The 22,892-nt window shown below is 33.2% G+C and overlaps 1 protein-coding gene across 2 annotated transcripts; it reads left to right on the plus strand.

Annotated features, from left to right (window-relative positions):
- Positions 1–8,686: 8,686 nt before the first annotated feature.
- On the plus strand, positions 8,687–19,100 carry LOC132607408 (ribonuclease III domain-containing protein RNC1, chloroplastic-like). 2 transcript variants are annotated; one of them, XM_060321364.1, is made up of 2 exons: positions 8,687–9,563; positions 18,753–19,100. In XM_060321364.1, the coding sequence occupies exons 1-2, from the start codon at positions 8,788–8,790 to the stop codon at positions 18,754–18,756; spliced, it is 780 nt and encodes a 259-aa protein (XP_060177347.1). In that variant the 5' UTR covers positions 8,687–8,787; the 3' UTR covers positions 18,757–19,100. The 2 variants fall into 2 exon arrangements, with proteins under 2 accessions (XP_060177347.1, XP_060177346.1); XM_060321363.1 differs by lacking the exon at positions 18,753–19,100 and adding an exon at positions 15,004–15,294.
- The last annotated feature ends 3,792 nt before the right edge of the window (positions 19,101–22,892 follow it).

Consider the following 22,892-nt stretch of genomic DNA (forward strand, 5'->3'; position numbering starts at 1 on the left):
CTAATACATGAGACATGACATAACGTAGTTACAGCTTACCGAGCACATGACCTTAGATAGGAGGGTATGGAGGACTCAGATTAGGGTAGAAGGCTAGTAGATAGTCTCATTTATCCTTTCATAGTAGTAGTCGCATTATCGCGCTATAGTTTCTTGTGCTTCGATTTCTGCTACTATCTGTTATTTCTTGTACTTTGATTATCTTATTTTATCTGTGATAGCTACTGTCCCTTTGCAAACTGCTTCATCATGGCTTAGTCGCTTTCGTTATTTTCATTTTCATATCGCTTTGAAGTTCTTGGCTTTATCTGACCTCTTTTTATGTTATCTATTGAGCCGAGGGTCTTTCGGAAACAGCCGTCCTACCTTGGTAGGAGTAAGGTTTGCGTACACTCCACCCTCGGGATTTCAATGGGTTGTTGTTGTTGTTGTTGTTATTGTTGTTGTGTAGCCATGTATTAGCGAAGTTTGTTGTATCGTTATTTCATGAAGTCTCTTGGGCTGAAAATTTTCCAGCTTGGATTGTAAAAGAGTCTTCTCACTGCTTTGTACAACTGAACAGTTTTTGATGAATGCATATTAGTTCTGGTGAAAAAAAAATCATCATATTTACATACAATTTGAATAAGATATGAATAGGTGAAATATATAGTTGCCTACTTTTTCAGCATATTGTGCTTTCGGTGCTTAAGATTATAAAACAACGTGTGTTGTTTATCTTACATTTTGAATTCTTGGGCCTCTTCAATTTTTCCGTGTTAAGTGTTATAATGGTTCTTTTGTTGGGACTTTCTCAATGATCCGGAATGAGAATTTTAGGGGAAGCCCAAATGGCATTCTACAGATTGCAGACAAAGGACGTCCGAAGTGCGTGAATACCCCTTTTTTGGGTAGCCGTTTAAGTTTTACACGATCTTGAATTTTTTTTGCAAGTTTATCCACTTTGGGTACAACTTCAGACAATCGTGTCTGAGTTTGAATTTTTCATGTAGGATTGAAGTGCATGTGAAATTAGCTAAAATCTAATTTCGATCATGTGCATTTGGATTTTTTTTTTTTCTTGCAGAAAAAAATTGTTCAATTTCAAATGGGTCAGCACTCGGTGCCTTAACTTGACCGAGCGAACCGTCATGAAACATAATACTCACAATTATCTTGAAAGACTGTAAGGAAGACACAACATACTTATGTAAAGAGTCGGCTGTATATAACAGAAACTGAGAGTTTGAATACAGAAGACTGAAACAAGACTGGTATGTAAGTTGGGTCACAACATCTAATTGAAAGCGTCAACATACGTTTACACGATTCAATACTTATATCTACTCCTAATAAACTCAAATTCGAACATGAGTTCCATATACCATAATGAATAGAGTTCAATCATGCATATGTCAAAACAACAACAAATCTAACAAACTCATTTAGCACCCTTGTATTTTTTCATGTATGCCTGCACTTCAATCATACATGATTGAAATGCATGTAAAAATGGGCTCATGAATTTAAGTTGTACATGACTGAAGTGCATGTAAAGTTCGCTAAAATTTCAGTCATGTGTGTCTAAATTCTTTTTGTCAAAAGAAAAAAAGAATTATTCTTCGAATTTCAACAATCCAACACACGATTCAACACTCAAATCTAGTTAAGTTTCATATATCACACAAAGAACAAACCCCAATCATCAATTTGTCAAACCAACAACAAATCTAACAAATTCGTTTTGCAATAATGGTGATTAGTCATTGTTTCCAAGACCCATTTAGTTTGAGCTCACTTTTTATATTTGAAATTTCTTCAAAACATTATATTTCAATTGTTATAAATTCGAAAAATACTATTGTACAACAACTAAGAAGGAGGAGGAAAGGGAATAGCAAATTAAAAACTTTCATAATGATCCTCGTAAAATAATTGATTCAATTATGTCAAATTTAACTTCTAAACCCGCCTTTGTCTTGAAAGTGAAAGTTGTATAAGTACATTCTATGTACTTGATCAGCCTATTTCTTCATGACGAACATAATGTTTTTACTTTGAGAAAAGTCAGTAAATATTTTTTTAATTAATAAAAAAGAGAAAGTGACTTTTTAATTCTTGAGCGGCGCATTAGAATTGATGATGGAAGGGTTAGTCTAAATAAATATTATTCTCATGTGTCAATATGGGAATGGATCATATTTTCATTGTCTAGATTTGCCACCGCTACTTACAAATAAGAGTATGAAATTAAAATTTCGTTCACTTATTGTAAGACAAAAGTATACTCCGTGAGAGGTTGAGCTTTCATAGAATAACTTTTTAATTTTAAGAACTGTGTACGAAAAATACCACGGCAACAAAACGTTAAATTAAAAAATATATTTTATCTATAATTATGTGTTCATACTTTCAAAAAAACAACCATCCATAGAGGGCAGTTTTCCTTATTGCATTAGTCATGTTTATTTTGATATCCTTTTTCAGTCATTCGATGTGAACCCCTTCCACACTAGTATGAAACATTTCTTTTCGGGATTCACCTGATTTCATAGCTTGAAACAACCCGTCCTTAGCAATAAATATTTAATTTAGTGATAAGTACTAATGAAATTAATCCTAAATCTCATGGGCTGTCAATTTGAACTTTTTTTGGTAAAATAATTAAAGTCACAAAAGGCTTGGACTCCTTCTTTGTAAAGTTAATAATTAGTACAATTATTTACAAATCTTATATTCATAAATGATTGATCATCGTCATATTTGAAATTCATATAATCCTCCAACATATAGAATTCTAATAAATATAATAATTTGATACCATAAATATAGTGATCTTGTTGTCGAATAAACAAGTATAAAAAGGAGGCTCAAGTCAAGGTTCACCAACTAGAAAAAGAAAAAGAAAAAAAGTATTGTAGCTTTTATACTAAATTACTACTTGCAAATGTCTAAGTTTCTTGTTTCACTTTTGGTCCTCTTTGTTGCTATTGCATCAGGTCCTAGTTAACTCTTTTATATATGCTTTAAAATATTACAAATATTATGTTCTTCTTACCTGCTATTTTATTTTAATTTTTATGAATGCAGATAAGAGTTTTGTTCCAATGGCATACGGACTACAATATTGCAAAGGTCCGATCGGTTTTAACATTTGCACCCCTAGTAAAGATAAATGCATGCCATTATGTATTCAAGCAACAGGTTCTATTGTTGAACAAGCGACATGTCAAATAAAAGGTGATGGTTCTTCATATTGCGAATGTGTATGGCTCTGTGACAAACACATACATCAAGAAAAACAGCTGAAGATTGCATCACCTACACCTGCGCCTGCCCGTTATTGATGTTTTGAATCCAAAAGTATATTTACGAGTCAAACTATACAAAAATCTATGTAATCTACAATTCTTGTACCATTCCCTTTATAAGCCTTTGATCTCAAAATGATAGCTCCAAGTGACTATGAGCCTGTTTGGATGGGTTTATGCCTATAAGCTACAAACAGCTTATAAGCTAAAAAAAATAAGTTGGGTAGTCTAACTTTTTTTTTTTTTTTTGCTTATAAGCTGCTTTAGATAAGTTAAGTCAAATGGGCCCAATTATTTTTTTGAGCTTATTTTAAGCACAAAATGGCTTTAAGCTGGCCAGCAAACACTCAAAAACACTGAAAATAGCTTATAAGCAACTTATAAGCCAATCCAAACGGGCTCTATATATTCTCAGCTTTATTTTAGGAAAACTATGCAGGCTCAGTCCAAAACATACATTATCACACCATGTTTAATTTGAAGAACCATAGAAGAATATATATACCCACAAAAATTTTAGGAAAAGAAGAAAAAAAACTCATTACTAAACTTGTTGATGGTATGAAATAAAATCAAGGTATGTTTTTTATTAGAGTTAAATTGATTATCAAAAAAAATTAGGATACATTATGAGAAAATTATTTTTTAATTGAAGAGAAGCAAATGAAAGACTTTCGTAATGATTCTCGTAGAATAATCAAGAGTGAAGTTTTCATTCAGTACATGCGAGATCATGAATTAGTAAGTACTTCTAATGTTCAATAAAAGATTTCAATTATGCTATGAAATTGGGGTGGATGCAGCTCATAGCATCAGGTACATCCGCATATATATATATATATATATGTACGTGTGTGTGAGAGAGAGATCATTAAGATTTTATTTTAGAATTATAATGAGTTAAATACTTAGAATCTTAAAATTTGAATTCATCAAATTTAAATTCTGAAACCAAAAAAGTCATTGCACTTGTTTGGGAGAGTATATTAACCAAAAAAATGAACGAAAAATAGAAGAATATTATTATTAGATTTTCTATGAATATCATCATCATTTTATAGACAGAAAACAACACATGTAAAGTTTTAAATGAAAGTGCTAAACTTTTAAGATTATTGTCCTAGGAATGCTAAATCAAAATGCACTTCTCTATTCTTTTTTATATTTTTTTCTTTTTCTTTTTATTTGGGTAAAGAATACAGTTATATTGAGAAAAATTGTTAGAAATAGAGAGGAGTGAACTGCAAATAGGAATGTCATATGGACGGGTTTTGATGAATTTGGACAGATCAAAGTATGTTGAGTTAATAAATGAGCGGAAGCATAAAGCGGTGACAACTCCACGCCCGCCATTACCTCCAGTCAAAGAATAACTCGTTTGATGTTCGTGACAGAGGTATTAATAAACCTATTAAATTGGCCACCTTCAATTTAGAGGTAGCAAACCTCCTAATCTGCGGTCTAAAAAGGTTGGTCACTCCCACCAAATTTGGCCTCCTAATTCTGCTGATGTAGAGAATGTCTCGATAACAGATGTTATGAAGTCTCATATTGATATGGTCATTGATGGTAGTTCTGCTCCTGGAGGTTTATCCTGTGGAAACAAAGTCTCTACTTGAGTTGTTGATGCACATATGTGCTAGTTCTTTCTTTTCTATATCTTGTTTATGGATTTTAAGTCATTTATTTGGAATTGTCAAGGATTGGGCTCAGCCGCCAAGATTAATTGTATTCGGGCTATGATTAGTCAATACATATATATATATATATATATATGGTTCTCCTAGAAACCAGAATCAGTGGTGTTCAAGCGGATAAAGCCATTAAAGGAATTGGTTTTCCCCGCTCCGAGGCACATCGATTTTCTGGAGGAATTTGGGTTCTTTGGCAGGACTGCTTGAATATTGAGGTTTTATCTTTAACGTTTCAGTATGTGAATTTGAAGATTTCTATTTCAGGCTTGTCAGATTTTATCTTTACTGCTATTTATGCAAGTCCTATTGCAGGTGTTCGTAGAATATTTTGGGATGAGCTTTCTAGTATTTCTAGTCGCTTCACTTTGCCGTGGTGTTTTGCTGGATTTTTTAATGTTTTTTTATTCTCTCATGAGAAGATTGATGGAGCAATTAGAGGGAGTCGTCCTTGCTCTTACTTTCAGAATTTTATTAATTCTTGAAACTTGATTGACATGGGTTTTCAAGGTCCCATTTGGACTTGGCATAGGGATTAGTCAATGAAAGATTGGATCGGTGTCTTTGTAGTCTAAATTGGTGTTTAATGTTTGATTATGCTTCAGTTGTTCACTTGCCAAGAGTTCTATCTGATCATCGGCCCCTCCTGCTGCAGTTGAATGGTGTTCAGTCGAGATCCTACTATGCTCATTCCATTTTTTAGCTCCGTGGCTTCTTCATAAAGACTTTCATAATTTTACTGCATGCGGTGAATTGGGATTGTTCTGCGGATATCAATGAGGCTCTCTCTTCTTTTGCTCATAAAGTTTTTGTTTGGAACAAAAATGTATTTGAAAATATCTATGAAAATATTTTTAAAAGAAAGAAGCACATCTTAGCTCATCTTCAAGGTATTGAGAGATACTTAGCGACCAGGGACTCAAGGTACCTCTCTAATCTTGAAATTAATTTGCGTCTTGAATATGAAACTATTCTGAATCAGGAGGAAATATTTTGGAAACAAAAATCCCATGCTGACTGGTTGGTTTCTGAGGATAGAAGCACATCGTATTTTCATGCTCGTTTTAAGGTACGACGCAGAAAGGCTATTGTTGACTTTTTGAAGATTGATGACTCTAAGTGGTGCTTTGATAAAATTATTTTGGAGAAGCATGAAGTGACTTTTTTTTAGTGCACTTTATACATCAGATACGGCAATTGCCCCTCGTTATCCTATCAGGAGTTGTTTCCCTCCTATATCTGATGAGTACATGATATCTCTTAATAAAGAGGTTTCGGTTGATGAAGTTCATAATGCTCTTTTGAGATGAAACCATTCAAGTCGGCGGGTGTTAATGGATTTTGTGCAGCTTTTTTCCAGTCCAATTGGGAGATTGTTAAAAGCTCTATATGTAAGTTTGTGCAGTAGGTTGTAGATGGCAAGGAATTTGAAAATAAAATGTGTACCTCTATCATTACTCTTATCCCTAAGAAAGATAGTCCCTCTGTTATTTTTAATTTCAGACTCATTAGTCTGCTCCCTATGGTCTTTGAAGTTTTGACGAAAGTCCTTACCAATCAGTTGCAAGTTTGTCTCCCTACTTTGATTGGTAGGACGCAAACTAGTTTTGTTCTGGGACGCCAAATTGTGGATAATGTTATCATTGCTCAAGAAGTTGTTCACTTGAGAAGGAAACGAGGCAACCGGGGGTGGATAATGATTAAGGTTGATTTAGAAAAAGCTTATGATCGTCTTCATTGGGATTTTATTTATGATACTCTTGTGGAGGTTGAGTTACCTACTGCCATGATTAATGTGATTGTTAAAAGTTGGGCAGCAAGTAATTCGAATTTAATTTGGAATGAAAAACTCATAGGCTCTTTTATTCCTTCAAGAGGAGTTCGGCAGGGTGACCCATTATCACCTTATCTTTTTGTGCTTTACATGGAAAGGTTATCCCATGGCATTAATAAAACGGTCACAGATGGTGTTTGGCGTCCTATTCATTTGGGTAGACACGAGCCCTCTTTATCTCATTTATTCTTCGCACACGATCTTGTCTTATTTGCGGAGGCTTCTTTGGACCAGTTACATGTAATTTTGGGTGTGTTGGAAGATTTTTGTACTTGTTCTGGTCAGAAAATTAATGTAGAAAAGACAACTTTTTCTGTTTCAAAAAATTGCACTCCTGAGCTTATTAAGGGACAACTACGTATATATACATCTTAAAAGAAATATTTACGAACCGTGACGATAATTGTATGAAATATTTTAAGCCTAATATGATTCTTCACTTTTTCCAGTCAACTTTGTTTTCAATATGGCTTCAAATATTATCTCAACTTCAACAAAATTAAGACGAATAGAGTATACTTAGGGATGGATAGAACTAAAAAAGTATGTAATTTCTGCTGGAACTTTCAGTTTTTGGATAGAAATTTGAGATACTTTTCTCAGCAAATCATATTTTATACACAACCATTGCCATATTTTCACTGCAACAAAATCAAAGTTCTAGAGACAATACAAACACCAAACAGAAGAACATGAAAAGATAAAAATAAAATAGAAATTGAACATGATTTAAATAACACTATAGAAATAAATTCCTTCTCATTGCAAAAATTCTATTCAAGCAAGCGATGAAACCCAAACAACACCTGATAATTCTTTCTCCAACTTCCTCCACGAAATGGAAGCAACAGTATGCCACAACTTGTTTTCCCGGTTCATCTAACAAGAAGCACCTAAAATGTCTGTCCTAATCTGTAACATGAGATTTTGAAGTGTTACCACTCTCAAATTGAACGTTTAAGTCTTGTTTGGTGGACTAAGGAGTTATTATTTTGTTTGGGTCGGGTGAAAAAATGGTTTTTTTGAGGAATGGATATTTTAACAGAAGGGCATGTTTGAAAAGTTTCATAACGGGAAGGGTATTTTTGACCCAAAATAAGCTCGAAGGACATTTTTAGCCCTTTTCCCAAGGTAGAGGGATATTTTTGACCCTTCTCCCTTATTTTGGACTAGTTATGACGTATATTACACTCAAATATGGAGTAACACGACAAACTTAACATAATAAATGAATAATTAAATGACAGACGACTAATAATTCTAAAAATTTGTGAATAGTCATAAGTAAAAGTGATCAAAAACGTACATTTCAAGTAAATATACTTAATAGTATATCACAAGAACTAAAATTAAAATTTACTAGTAATCCAGGGATCAAAAGTGCTCCGCACCTAATTTCAAAGAAAAGAATTTTTTGAATAGTTTTAAGTAAAGTGATAAAAAAAAACTCACATTTCAAGTAATTGAAGGTGAAATATACTTATTAATATATCACATAACTAAAATTAGAATTTACCACTCCCTCTGACCTAATTTTTGTGACACCACTTGACTTAATACGGAGTTTAAGAAAGAAATAAAAACTTTTGAAATTTATAATCCAAAACAAATCTTAGATATTTGTGTCGCCATAAATCATCTAATAAAGTTAAATCGTTTCTAAATATAAAAATCTAACATTAAAAAATTAAAAAAGAAAGTGTGTCACATAAATTGAGACCAGAGGAATAGTAATAATTAAGGGATCAAAAGTGTTACTCACCTAATTTCAAAGAAATTTGTATAGACATGCAAAGGTGTCAAAAGATAACGACCCGACCCGAAACCTGATCCAAAACCCGACCCGATTCTCCAAAAATAAGCTTGGGCTCAGCCTATCATCTGACCTTATCCCCTCTCTGTTTCTATCTTCTACCATAAACCCTGCAAAAACCTCCTTCAAGATTCAATTTTTATACCCTTTTCATTACATATGGCCATGGAATTATGTTCAACTTTCAAACCCAACTCATTTGATCTCTCTTTCTCATCTTCATTATCACACTTTTCTTTAAAACCCCATGTAAAAAGTTCCAATCTTGGTCCAAAATTTCATGTTTTAGCAGTTGCATTAGACCCAAAAGAGCTTCCTCAAAATAGTCCACAAAGACTGTTAAAAGAATTAGCTGAGCGTAAAAAAGTAGTTTCCCCAAAAAGGAAAGTACCCCCCAAAAGATTTATTTTAAAACCCCCCTTAGATGATGCTAAACTTGCTGAAAGATTCTTAAATAGTCCACAATTGTCTTTAAAATCATTTCCACTTTTGAGTTCTTGTTTACCATGTTCAAGGCTAAATAATGCTGATAAAACTTGGATTGATGAGTATTTAGTTGAAGCTAAACAATGTTTAGGGTACCCTTTAGAGAGTTCTGAAAGTTATGGGGATGACAATCCTGCGAAACACTTCGATACTTTGTTGTATTTAGCATTTCAACATCCTAAATGTGAGAGAACTAATGCTAGGCATGTTAGATCAGGGCATTCAAGATTGGGTTTTTTAGGAGAGTATGTTCTTGAATTAGCTATGTGTGAGTTTTTCTTGCAAAGGTACCCTAGGGAATCGCCCGGTCCAATGAGGGAAAGAGTGTATGCATTGATTGGGAAAAGGTATATGCCTAAGTGGATTAAAAATGCTAGCTTGCAGAATTTGATTTTCCCGTATGATGATATGGATAAGTTGAAAAGATTGGATAGAGAACCGCCTGTCAAGTAAGTTGATATCTCGGCTCTTTGCTTCGTGTTTAATTGTTGCTATTCTATTTCAGTAATTGTATTCCTTTAGTTTTTAATTCATCATTTCGTGCACATTTTTAGGTGGTACTGTTTAATTGTGTTTGTTCAGTTTTATTTCATCATGTCATGCTTGTGAACAATCTATTAGTAATCCCAGTGTGTATGCCTTACACTATAGCAGCCCCAAATTCTAATTTCTTTCCTTGCCGCTCTTGCTAATTTGGCCTTTAGAACATAAGACCAACCTCAAAACACCATGGACTATGAGTTTTTCTTACCAAAGTATGAGGTTTATTCCATGATACAAGTAGGCTTAGATGCAGGATGTGGCAATGACTAAACTTCGTGCAATGATAATAGTATGTGGAGAAGAAGTATCAGAACAGTTTTGCGGAATAGAAAAGAATGTGGCGTCATTAGGAAGGGAAGAACTTTGATGAAGATTGCATATTTAGGGGCTTGACAAAAGATTAATACTGATTGAAAAAGTAAAGTAGACTTCATTTAGTTTGGAGCTAGCGTAGTGATTAAAGTAGAAGTTCGGATTTACTTTTGAATCTTCTTATGTCCTTATTAAGAGATTAGGATGCATAAAGCTATTTATGTATTAAGAAGTCATTCTGGTTCATGCTCTACCTGTCAAGTTAGGGGTAAGGTCTGTGTACACTCTACCATCCCTAGACCCCACTTTGTGGGAATACACTGGGTATGTTGCTGTTGTTGTTGTACCTTCCCATGTTACTGACCAGTAGTGACATCTTTGTGTTTAACTATTTTTTCCCGAATACTTCAAGAGGGTCATTGAAATGAACAGACGAGAATTCTTCTTTAAAGAAGACATTGCCAGATTATGTTATACTTTGAACTATAATATAACTAGTCTATAAGTGCGTGTGTTGGACAAATATGCTGCAAAAATTATATAATTTTGGACCACATATTCTAAATCTTTTTATTTTGAACTATAAATCCTCACAACACAAAATATATTTGAATGTGATTTATATAGCCTGTTCTAATAGGATGAACTGTAGTTGTTGTAGAATGTATATTGTGGTGCTATATTAGAAGTCTACTTTATGTTATTAATTGTGTGAATTAGAAGTTTAGATTTGCTTTGTTTCATGCTAATATATAGTCGTTTAAATCTTTCTTTATTTCACATTATTATCAAATATTATATATTATTCTCTAATTTGCAAGATAAAATACTTTTACTTTCTTCATATGTTAATGTCAAGGAAATGAAGAGTGCAGTTTAAGAGCAAAAGGCCTTCAACCTTATATGGGCGTTTTGGTCTATCGATATTTTACTTTTGAGTCTTCCCCCTTTTAGAGTAGTGATAGATATATTCCATGTAAGAATTGTCTTTTGGTAGAACCTGTTTTATGATGCTCTTTAGTGTCCTGATTTTTTTTTATCTGCATGAATTTTGTTTTCTTGTGATGTTATTTAAGTCGTACATGACTGAAGTGCATGTAAAGTTCGCTAAAATTTCAGTCATGTGTGTCTAAATTCTTTTTGTCAAAAAAAAAAAAATTATTCTTCGAATTTCAACAATCCAACACACGATTCAACACTCAAATCTAGTTGAGTTTCATATATCACAAAGAACAAACCTCAATCATCAATTTGTCAAACCAACAACAAATCTAACAAATTCGTTTTGCAATAATGGTGATTAGTCATTGTTTCCAAGACCCATTTAGTTTGAGCTCACTTTTTATATTTGAAATTTCTTCAAAACATTATATTTCAATTGTTATAAATTCAAAAAATACTATTGTACAACAACTAAGAAGGAGCAGAAGAGGAGGAGGAAAGGGAATAGCAAATTAAAAACTTTCATAATGATCCTCGTAAAATAATTGATTCAATTATGTCAAACTTTCCATTTTTAGAATAGTTACAAAATCTCCATGAATAGGATAAAGGCTATAAAATTTTAAATTCAGCCTTATTATGTAAGAGATTTTCACTGATATTGTTTGACCATAAATCTTGAAATGGAGGAGAGTGCTAACTCATAAACATCAAGTACATTCGAATTTGATACTTCCCATGCATAATATAGATACGTATAGAACAAAATCATTAAGATTTCAATAGATGCTAGATTTAAACCTATATTTTAAAATTACAATGAGTAACTACTAAGAATCTTAAAGGTGGAGTTCATCAACTTTAACTTCTAAATCCACCTTTGTCTTGAAAGTGAAAGTTGTATAAGTACATTCTATGTACTTGGTCAACCTATTTCTTCATGACGAACATAATGTTTTTACTTTGAGAAAAGTCAGTAAATATTTTTTTAATTAATAAAAAAGAGAAAGTGACTTTTTAATTCTTGAGCAGCGCATTAGAATTGATGATGTAAGGGTTAGTCTAAATAAATATTATTCTCATGTGTCAATATGGGAATGGATCATATTTTCATTGTCTAGATTTGCCACCACTACTTACAAATAGGAGTATGAAATTAAAATTTCGTTCATGTTATAAAACTACATAATTGGAAATAAACAAGAAAAGCAAACTAATAACTTTGTAGAAAAGAGGGGGAGATTGTATTTCACTTCTTATTGATATCTCATACAAATTGAGAACTTAACCATCTATTTATAGAGATGGTAAATCTCTTGATGAAGTCATCAATGACAACACCAAGAGTTAAAATCAAACTTGTGTTGCTTCATTTCTTCATTTCATACATGCCACCAAATGTACATGTACCTATTCTTTTTAGGACATGTGGAAAATCTAGACTCTATGGACATTCATATATATATTTTATAACACTCCCCCTTGGATGTCCATTGATAGATAATATGCCTCGTTAAAACCTTACTAGAAAAAAACCCAGTGGGAAAAATTCTAGTGAAGGAAAAAGAGTACATATTTCTAATAATATACATTTTGGTTACCTCATTAAAAACCTTACAAGAAAAACCCAGTGGGACAAAACCTTGTATGGAAAAAAGAGTACAACGTGTATTAGCTCCCCTGATGAGAACTTCAGTCCAAGTATTTGAGTCTTCGCATTCCAATCTTGTGCACCATCTTCTCGAAAGTTGCGGTTGGTAGAGACTTGGTGAACAAATCAGCTATATCATCACTTGAACAAATCTTTTGCATGTTGATATCACTATTCTTTTGGAGCTCGTGTGTGAAGAACAACTTTGGTGAAATGTGTTTTGTCCTATCTCCTTTTATGAATCCTCCTTTCAATTGGACAATACATGCTGCATCATCTTCATATAAGATTGTGGGTATTTTATCACATTTCAAACCACACTTTTCTCGAATGAGATGTATCATTGACCTCAGCCACACAACTTCACGGCTCACTTCATGAATAGCTATTATCTCAGCATGATTTGATGAGGTAGCCACAATAGACTGCTTTGTAGATCGCCAAGATATGGCAGCGCCCCCACAGATGAATACATAGCCTGTTTGAGATCTAGCTTTGTGTGGGTCAGATAAATACCCTGCATCGGCATAACCAACAAGATCGGGACTGCAGTTAAAATAAGCCCAAATCGATAGTCCCCTTTAGATACCTCAATATGTGTTTAATTCTGTTCCAGTGTCTCCTTGTAGGAGCACAACTACGTCTCGCTAACACATTAACTGAAAATGTTATGTTAGGCCTTGTGGTATTGGCAAGATACATTAGTGCACCAATTGCACTAAGATATGGTACTTCTGGACCAAGAATTTCCTCATTCTTTTCTTGAGGTCGGGATGGATCTTTATTCGCATCAAGTGATCGAACAACCATCGGAGTACTTAATGGATGTGCTTCATCCATATAAAATCGTTTCAACACTCTCTGTATAGGCAGATTGATGGACAAAAATACCATTTGTCAAATGTTCAATTTGCAAACCAAGGCATAATTTTGTCTTTCCAAGATCTTTCATCTCAAATTCCTTCTTTAAATAATCAATTGCCTTTTTGAGCTCTGCAGGAGTTCCAATAAGGTTTATGTCGTCAACATATACAGCAAGTACAACAAACTCCGATATTACTTTCTTTATAAAAACACATGGGCAAATTGCATCATTGTTATAGCCTTCTTTTAAAAAATATTCATTAAGGCGGTTATACCACATGCACATGGATTGCTTTAAACCATTAATAGATGACGTGCCTCGTTAAAACCTTATTAGGAAAAACCCCGTGGGAAAAAGTCCTAATGAAGGAAAAAGAGTACACATATCTAGTAATACGCTTTGAGAGCTGCCTCATTAAAAACCTTGCCAGAAAAACCCAAATGGGACAAAACCTTGGTCAAGGGAAAAAGAGTACAGTGCGTATTTGCTCCCCCTGATTAAAGCATCACATAATTCTTGACGATGATGTGACAAATCATGTATACCAACTTATTATATCTTGAGATTGACAGAGCTTTTATCAGATCTGTCAAATGATCATTTGACGAACTGGTTGATGATCTGCATCTTCCTTTCTCAGATAGAGTTGCATCATCGCCGTATAATATTGTTGCAATCAAGACAAGTACATCATGACTTGCTTCATAATCTGTTGTTGTGTTTCTATGATTTGATTGCCATGACAATAATCCTTCATGGAAATAGATAACACATCTGGATTGAATTCTTATATCGATCAGATGAATGCCCTGTATGTCCAAAACACTTGACAGTATTGGTTAGGACAAATACATTCATGTCAGGGCTTTCATTTGCAATATGCAGTTGATCTATTTCAATAACTCCATGTTGGAGTAAATTATATCATGCCTGTAGTTATAGCAAGATATATAAATGCATCAACTGCACAAATATATGGTACTTCATGACCATTTCAATTTTCTCATTTCAGCAGATATAATCAAGTGCTTTTGGAAACTCTTTAAGAGCTCCAATAATATTCAAGTCATCAACTTGCATAATAATATGAAAGGTTCTGATTATCATATAGAGACAAGGGTAAACATGATATTATTGGTACCCTTCGTCAATAAATATTCATTAAGGCGATTTCAGTACATCAGCCTTGATTCATTTAATCCATTTAAGGATTTATAAACAAGTTTCCCAAGAATTTGTATATGCTTCAGGCATTTTGAATCCTTCAGAAATTTTCATATAAATCTTGTCAAGTAATTCATATAGGATGTGAAAACATCTATTTCTATTTAAATGATATGACATCTTCTGGTGTCTGGACAGCAGGTCAAATAAGCTTTATGCTTACCAAGATGCGTCATTTCACTTGATAATAATTTCTAAGTCAGCATGCTTTAATAGACGTAGAATTTAGATCCTCACAATCTTTTACAATATTGCGCTATATTGTATCAAAATATTGTCGACAAGATATCATGTTGTATCGGTTCGCAATTCGACATAACTTACTGAGATCTCATCACTTCATTATTTTCAGGTACCTTAACCTCGCATAAGGTTTCATGAAGTGTTATGTCGTCGGCTCTTCAAGAGCACTTTGCCTCCTTATTATGATCATTTGCCCCTCCTTTTTTTTCAAGGATTATTATATTTGGAACCGATTGATCTACCATGCTCCATGCATGTTGTAGACTCTGTCCTTCAAGGACATTAGGAGCATTTTGCAGATGAAATATGAAATAGTTGGGTCAGCAAATGCTTCCAGCATTTGACTTGAATTATTTGAGGATCATACTGATGATAATTCACAATATATTTCTTAGCTGCTTATTCTCTCCCCCTTATTTTAGTGACATATGTCCCCATTTTCTTTGGGAAAATCCATCTGTGTGTATCATGGTATATCCATTAATCATGTACCACACATCAAATGCTAAAAGATGGAAATATCTAGTTCCTGACCCTGAACCAAATATGAGGGGAGAATTTATCAAAATTTATTGATCTGAAGCATATAAGTGCTATTGTATGCAATATATCATATCTCAGACTAACATCTGAAACTCTGTTCTCATAAGCAATGGTTTAGCTGTATTATGGAGGCATCTAATGCCAAACCAACTTAGATATAAACCAGCATTATCAAGATGATTGTCTTGATTACATATTCTGAAAATTGTGCTTCCAACTCAATCATTTTGAGCAAGCAACTTCATAAATGTCAAACTGTCAGTTGACAATAAACATACATGTGACCGTCTCATAGATGCATCTATTTAAGACATCACATTACAGGTGAAGGGGCCCACATTCACCTTTTATATTTTTCAGAATTTTGGGGATTCAGTCCCAATATTAGCTGGTGTAATCAACTTATCATGAGAACAAGCAACACAAACAAATTCTTGAAGAATCTTCTAGTTCTTCAATATGTTTTTAATACTCAATTAGCACATCAGATTTAAATCAGGACGATCAAAATGGTCTTGTCAACTGATAAAATTATATGTACTCGTAAACTTCAAGTTTACCATGACGAGTGTTATTTCTTTTGATAAACTTCTGGTTTACTATTGCATGAAATTGTATATCAATAAACTTCTGATTTATTGTGGTATGTGATCTCATCATGCTCGGGTAACATTTCACTTGTGTATTTCTTAACCATAGTAACTTGAAGATATTTAATAATCCGATCATTTGTAGTCTCAATATGATAACCATTTTTGTTGTTAGTAAACTTCAGGTCTACTACAGTGTTCCGATCGTACCAATTACGATCTACGATGAATGGTATTATCATATATAACATCTTCAAGAGACTTCAATTTCTTTATCATAATCAGATATTATTTGGACATTGCTAGTGTCATGATACTTGTAAATAAATAATTAGCTCTTCTGGAGCCTTTGATCATTAATTTCTATAATCAAATATTTCTTAAATACTTCTGGTACCATGAAAACAAATTTCTGAGTTTGCTACTTCTAGAGTAGATTTCTGAGTTTACTACTTCGGGAGTAAAGCATAGAATATTCAGAATATTACTTCTCAATTATTCTACTTCTTCTGGAGATGATTCGTATTATTTTCACAACCAAATGCACTTTTATAGGCTTTACTACATACTATTACATTCACTTCAGGGAATGAACACGTATTTGCAACATTTATCAAATTTTCTCATTCTTCAGGAATGAAATATAATCATTTGAACGTGCCTTAAGCATATCAAATAGTGATAGCTTATAACCTCTTTTGAGATACTGCTACTTCAGGAGCAAATTGAGGTATACATATGATGTAGAGATTTTTTTTTCTAACACATCTTCAGTTGTAATCACAACAAAGCCAACAAAATATTACCACTTCCGATGGTTAATTTTCTTTCTTCAATTTCTGCCAGAGCGTAAGCTTGTATATGCTCATATTTATAATCAAGTTATAAATCCACAAAAAATAAACAAGGTAAAGACGTTACCTGATGAACATGGCTAGATTATAAAAAGGATGTTTGATTTTTTTTTTTTTTGACATCCTCATGTAAAATTCAAAGAATCTAGCTGGAACACATCCAGCAATGAGCATGGCTCTACTTTGCTGGAATGTTTGGTGCTATATTTCTTGTACCGGGCCATCCTTATACCCAATTCTGACAAACTCATGCTGACGCATGGCAGGACTATATTTTGAGGAGTATCACCATGTCACCTGCAGATCACTAGCACAATACACACATCTTACACATAAGAATTAAATAGATACGTAACTGGGGGTGAAATTGTCCACCAATAAGGACCTTGACTCATCCTTATCAAAAGAAGCACCATTAGATATAAAATATAGAGAATATATTTCTCTCCAATCTCACGAGATTGTATCCAAATAAAACTGTACCTGCATCACTAGACTAAAACACGTAATTATAATCATAGGTGATGGACATATTTATTCAAGCTCAAAGGAACCAAAGAGCATAAGTAATTAATACTTATCTTATAACTAGTAGAAGGATTTCATCATTGGCTGAATTTTGAGTTGCTTTGATCTTTCTAAAGCACATGACCAATATGGCAGAGTCTCGTGCTGATAACGTGTTATAAAACTACATAATTGGAAATAAACAAGAGAAGCAAACTAATAACTTTGTAGAAAGGAGGGAGAGATTGTATTTCACTTCTTATTGATATCTCATACAAATTGAGAACTTAACCATCTATTTATAGAGATGGTAAATCTCTTGATGAAGTCATCAATGACAACACCAAGAGTTAAAATCAAACTTGTGTTGCTTCATTTCTTCATTTCATACATGCCACCAAATGTACATGTACCTTGCTTCATTTTCTTCATTTCATACATGCCACCAAATGTACATGTACCTATTCTTTTTAGGACATGTGGAAAATCTAGACTCTATGGACATTCATATATATATTTTATAACAGTTCACTTATTGTAAGACAAAACTCAAAAATATACTCCGTGAGAGGTTGAGCTTTCATAGAATAACTTTTTAATTTTAAGAACTGTGTACAAAAAATACCACGGCAACAAAACGTTAAATTAAAAAATATATTTTATCTATAATTATGTGTTCATACTTTCAAAAAAAACAACCATCCATACAGGGCGGTTTTCCTTATTGCATTAGTCATGTTTATTTTGATATCCTTTTTCAGTCATTCGATGTGAACCCCTTCCACACCAATATGAAACATTTTCTTTCGGGATTCACCTGATTTCGTAGCTTGAAACAACCCGTCCTTAGCAATAAATATTTAATTTAATGACAATTACTAATGAAATTAATCCTACATCTCATGGGCTGTCAATTTGAACTTTTTTTGGTAAAATAATTAAAGTCACAAAAGGCTTGGACTCCTTCTTTGTAAAGTTAATAATTATTACAATTATTTACAAATCTTATATTCATAAATGATTGATCATCGTCATATTTGAAATTCATATAATCCTCCAACATATAGAATTCTAATAAATATAATAATTTGATACCATAAATATAGTGATCTTGTTGTCGAATAAACAAGTATAAAAAGGAGGCTCAAGTCAAGGTTCACCAACTAGAAAAAGAAAAAGAAAAAAAGTATTGTAGCTTTTATACTAAATTACTACTTGCAAATGTCTAAGTTTCTTGTTTCACTTTTGGTCCTCTTTGTTGCTATTGCATCAGGTCCTAGTTAACTCTTTTATATATGCTTTAAAATATTATAAATATTATGTTCTTCTTACCTGCTATTTTATTTTAATTTTTATGAATGCAGATAAGAGTTTTGTTCCAATGGCATACGGACTACAATATTGCAAAGGTCCGATCGGTTTTAACATTTGCACCCCTAGTAAAGATAAATGCATGCCATTATGTATTCAAGCAACAGGTTCTATTGTTGAACAAGCGACATGTCAAATAAAAGGTGATGGTTCTTCATATTGCGAATGTGTATGGCTGTGTGACAAACACATACATCAAGAAAAACAGCTGAAGATTGCATCACCTACACCTGCGCCTGCCCGTTATTGATGTTTTGAATCCAAAAGTATATTTTACGAGTCAAACTATACAAAAATCTATGTAATCTACAATTCTTGTACCATTCCTTATATAAGCCTTTGATCTCAAAATGATAGCTCCAAGTGACTATGAGCCTGTTTGGATGGGCTTATGTGCCTATAAGCTACAAACAGCTTATAAGCTAAAAAAAATAAGTTGGGTAATCTAACTTATTTTTTTTGGCTTATAAGCTGTTTTCAGCTTATAAGCTGCTTTAGATAAGTTAAGTCAAATGGACCCAATTATTTTTTTGAGCTTATTTTAAGCACAAAATGACTTTAAGCTGGCCAGCCAAACACTCAAAAAAACTGAAAATAGCTTATAAGCAACTTATAAGTCAATCCAAACGGGCTCTATATATTCTCAGCTTTATTTTAGGAAAACTATGCAGGCTCGGTCCAAAACATACATTATCACACCATGTTTAATTTTAAGAACCATAGAAGAATATATATACCCAAAAAAAATTTAGGAAAAGAGGAAAAAAAACTCATTACTAAACTTGTTGATGGTATGAAATAAAATCAAGGTATATTTTTTATTAGAGTTAAATTGATTATAAAAAAAATTAGGCAAAAATTAGGATGCATTATGAGAAAATCATTTTTTAATTGAAGAGAAGCAAATGAAAGACTTACGTAATGATTCTCATAGAATAATCAAGAGTGAAGTTTTCATTCAGTACATGCGAGATCATGAATTAGTAAGTACTTCTAATGTTCAATAAAAGATTTCAATTATGCTATGAAATTGGGGTGGATGCAGCTCATAGCATCAGGTATATATATATATATTATGTGTGTGTGAGAGAGATCATTAAGATTTTATTTTAGAATTATAATGAGTTAAATACTTAGAATCTTAAAATTTGAATTCATCAAATTTAAATTATGAAACCTCCTTTGTCTTAAAAGTGGAAGCTATTTAAGTCCATTTTATGTATTTGGTCAACCTACTTCTTCAGGACAAACATACTGTTTCTATTTTGAGAGAAGTTATTAAATATTTCTTTACGTAATTAATTAGAAAAAGTTACTTTTTAATTCTTGATTGGGGGCATTGGGATTGCTACCTAAGGCTTAAACTAATAGCCCGTTTGGCCAAGCTTATTTTTCCCTCAAAAGTATTTATTTTTTCAATAAGTGCTTATTTGAAAAAAAAGTGAGGTGTTTGGTCAAGCTTTTGCGAGAAAATAAGTGCTTCTGGGGAGTAGCAGAAGCAGTTTTTCAAAAGCTAAAAACAATAGTTTTTGCCCAAAAGCACTTTTTTGAAAAGTACTTTTGAGAAAAATATACATAGAAGCACTTTTTAAAAGCTTGGTCAAACACTAATTGCTACTCAAAAGTGTTTTTTAAAATAATTAGCCAAACACAAATTGTTTTTCGCCAAAATACTTTTTTGAAAAGTACTTTTAAAAACAAGTACTTTTTAAAATAAACTGATTTTAGAAGCTTGGCAAAATAGGTTATAAGTAATATTAAGTCATTACACAGGCACTTGTTTGGGAGAGTATATTAGCCAAAAAAAAAGAACGAAAAATAGAAGAATATTATTATTAGATTTTCTATGAATATCATCATCATTTTATAGACAGAAAACAACACATGTAAAGTTTTAAATGAAAGTGCTAAACTTTTAAGATTATTGTCCTAGGTATGCTAATAAATTCAAAATGCACTTCTCTATTCTTTTTGATATTTTTTTCTTTTTCTTTTTGTTTGTGTAAAGAATACAGTTATATTGAGAAAAAATTGTTAGAAATAGAGAGGAGTGAACTGCAAATAGGAATGTCAAATGGCGGGTATTGATGAATTTGGACAGATCAAAATATGTTGAGTTAATAAATGAGCGGGTGCATAAAGCGGTGATAACTCCACGCCCGCCATTACCTCCGGTCAAAGAATAACTTGTTTGATGTTCGTGACAGAGGTATTAATAAACCCACTAAATTGGCCACCTTCAAATTTAGTGGTAGCAAACCTCATGATCTGCGGTCTAAAAAGGTTGGTCACTCACACCAAATTCAACATCCTAATTCTGCTGATGTAGAGAATGTCTCGATAACAGATGTTATGAAGTCTCATATTGATATGGTCATTGATGGTATTTCTGCTCCTGGAGGTTTATCTTGTAGAAACAAAGTCTCTACTTGAGTTGTTGATGCACATATGTGCTAATTCTTTCTTTTCTATATCTTGTTTATGGATTTTAACTCATTTATTTGGAATTGTCAAGGATTGGGCTCAGCCATCAAGATTAATTGTATTCGGGATATGATTAGTCAATACTATATATATATATATATATATATTGGTTCTTCTAGAAACCAGAATCAGTGGTGTTCAAGCGGATAAAGCCATTAAAAGAATTGGTTTTCCCCACTCTTTTCGGGTTGAGGCACATGGATTTTCTGGAGGAATTTGGCTTCTTTGGCAGGACTGCTTGAATATTGAGGTTTTAACTTTTACGTTTCAGTATGTTAATTTGAAGATTTCTATTTCAGGCTTGTCAGATTTTATCTTTACTGCTATTTATGCAAGTCCTATTGCAGGTGTTCGTAGAATATTTTGGGATGAGCTTTCTCGTATTTCTAGTCGCTTCACTTTGCCGTGGTGTTTTGCTGGATTTTTTAATGTTTTTTTATTCTCTCATGAGAAGATTGGTGGAGCAATTAGAGGGAGTCGTCCTTGCTCTTACTTTCAAAATTTTATTAATTCTTCAAACTTGATTGACATGGGTTTTCAAGGTCCCATTTGGACTTGGCATAGGGACTAGTCAATGAAAGATTGGATTGGTGTCTTTGTAGTCTAAATTGGTGTTTGATGTTTGATTATGCTTCGGTTGTTCACTTGGCAAGAGTTCTATCTGATCATCGGCCCCTCCTGCTGCAGTTGAATGGTGTTCAGTCGAGATCCGACTCTGCTCCATTCCATTTTTTAGCTCCGTGGCTTCTTCATAAAGACTTTCATAATTTTATTGCGGTGAATTGGGATTGTTCTGCGGATATCAATGAGGCTCTCTCTTCTTTTGCTCATAAAGTTTTTGTTTGGAACAAAGATGTCTTTGAAAATATATTTGAAAATATTTTTAAAAGGAAGAAGCACGTCTTAGCTCGTCTTCAAGGTATTGAGAGATACTTAGCGACCAGGGACTCAAGGTACCTCTCTAATCTTGAAATTAATTTGCGTCTTGAATATGAAACTATTCTGAATCAGGAGGAAATATTTTGGAAACAAAAATCCCATGCTGACTGGTTGGTCTCTGGGGATCGAAACACGTCGTATTTTCATGCTCGTTTTAAGGTACGACGCAGAAAGGCTATTGTTGACTGTTTGAAGATTGATGACTCTGAGTGGTGCTTTGATAAAATTATTTTGGAGAAGCATGAAGTGACTTTTTTTTAGTGCACTTTATACATCAGATACGGCAATTGCCCCTCCTTATCCTACCAGGAGTTGTTTCCCTCCTATATCTGATGAGTACGTGATATCTCTTAATAAAGAGGTTTCGGTTGATGAAGTTCATAATGCTCTTTTTGAGATGAAACCATTCAAGTCGGCGGGTGTTAATGGATTTTGTGCAGCTTTTTTCCAATCCAATTGGGAGATTGTTAAAAGCTCTATATGTAAGTTTGTGCAGTAGGTTGTGGATGACAAGGAATTTGAAGATAAAATGTGTACCCCTATCATTACTCTTATCCCTAAGAAAGATAGTCCCTCTGTTATTTCTAATTTCAGACCCATTAGTCTGCTCCTTATGGTCTTTGAAGTTTTGATGAAAGTCCTTACCAATCGGTTGCAAGTTTGTCTCCCTACTTTGATTGGTAGGACGCAAACTAGTTTTGTTCTGGGAC

This window comes from Lycium barbarum, chromosome 8, assembly GCF_019175385.1.
Source record: "Lycium barbarum isolate Lr01 chromosome 8, ASM1917538v2, whole genome shotgun sequence".
Taxonomy (NCBI): Eukaryota; Viridiplantae; Streptophyta; class Magnoliopsida; order Solanales; family Solanaceae; genus Lycium; species Lycium barbarum.

Coding starts and splice junctions, on each gene's coding strand:
- LOC132607408 (XM_060321363.1), top strand. CDS start 8,788: ATGGCCATGGAATTATGTTCAACTTTCAAACCCAACTCATTTGATCTC.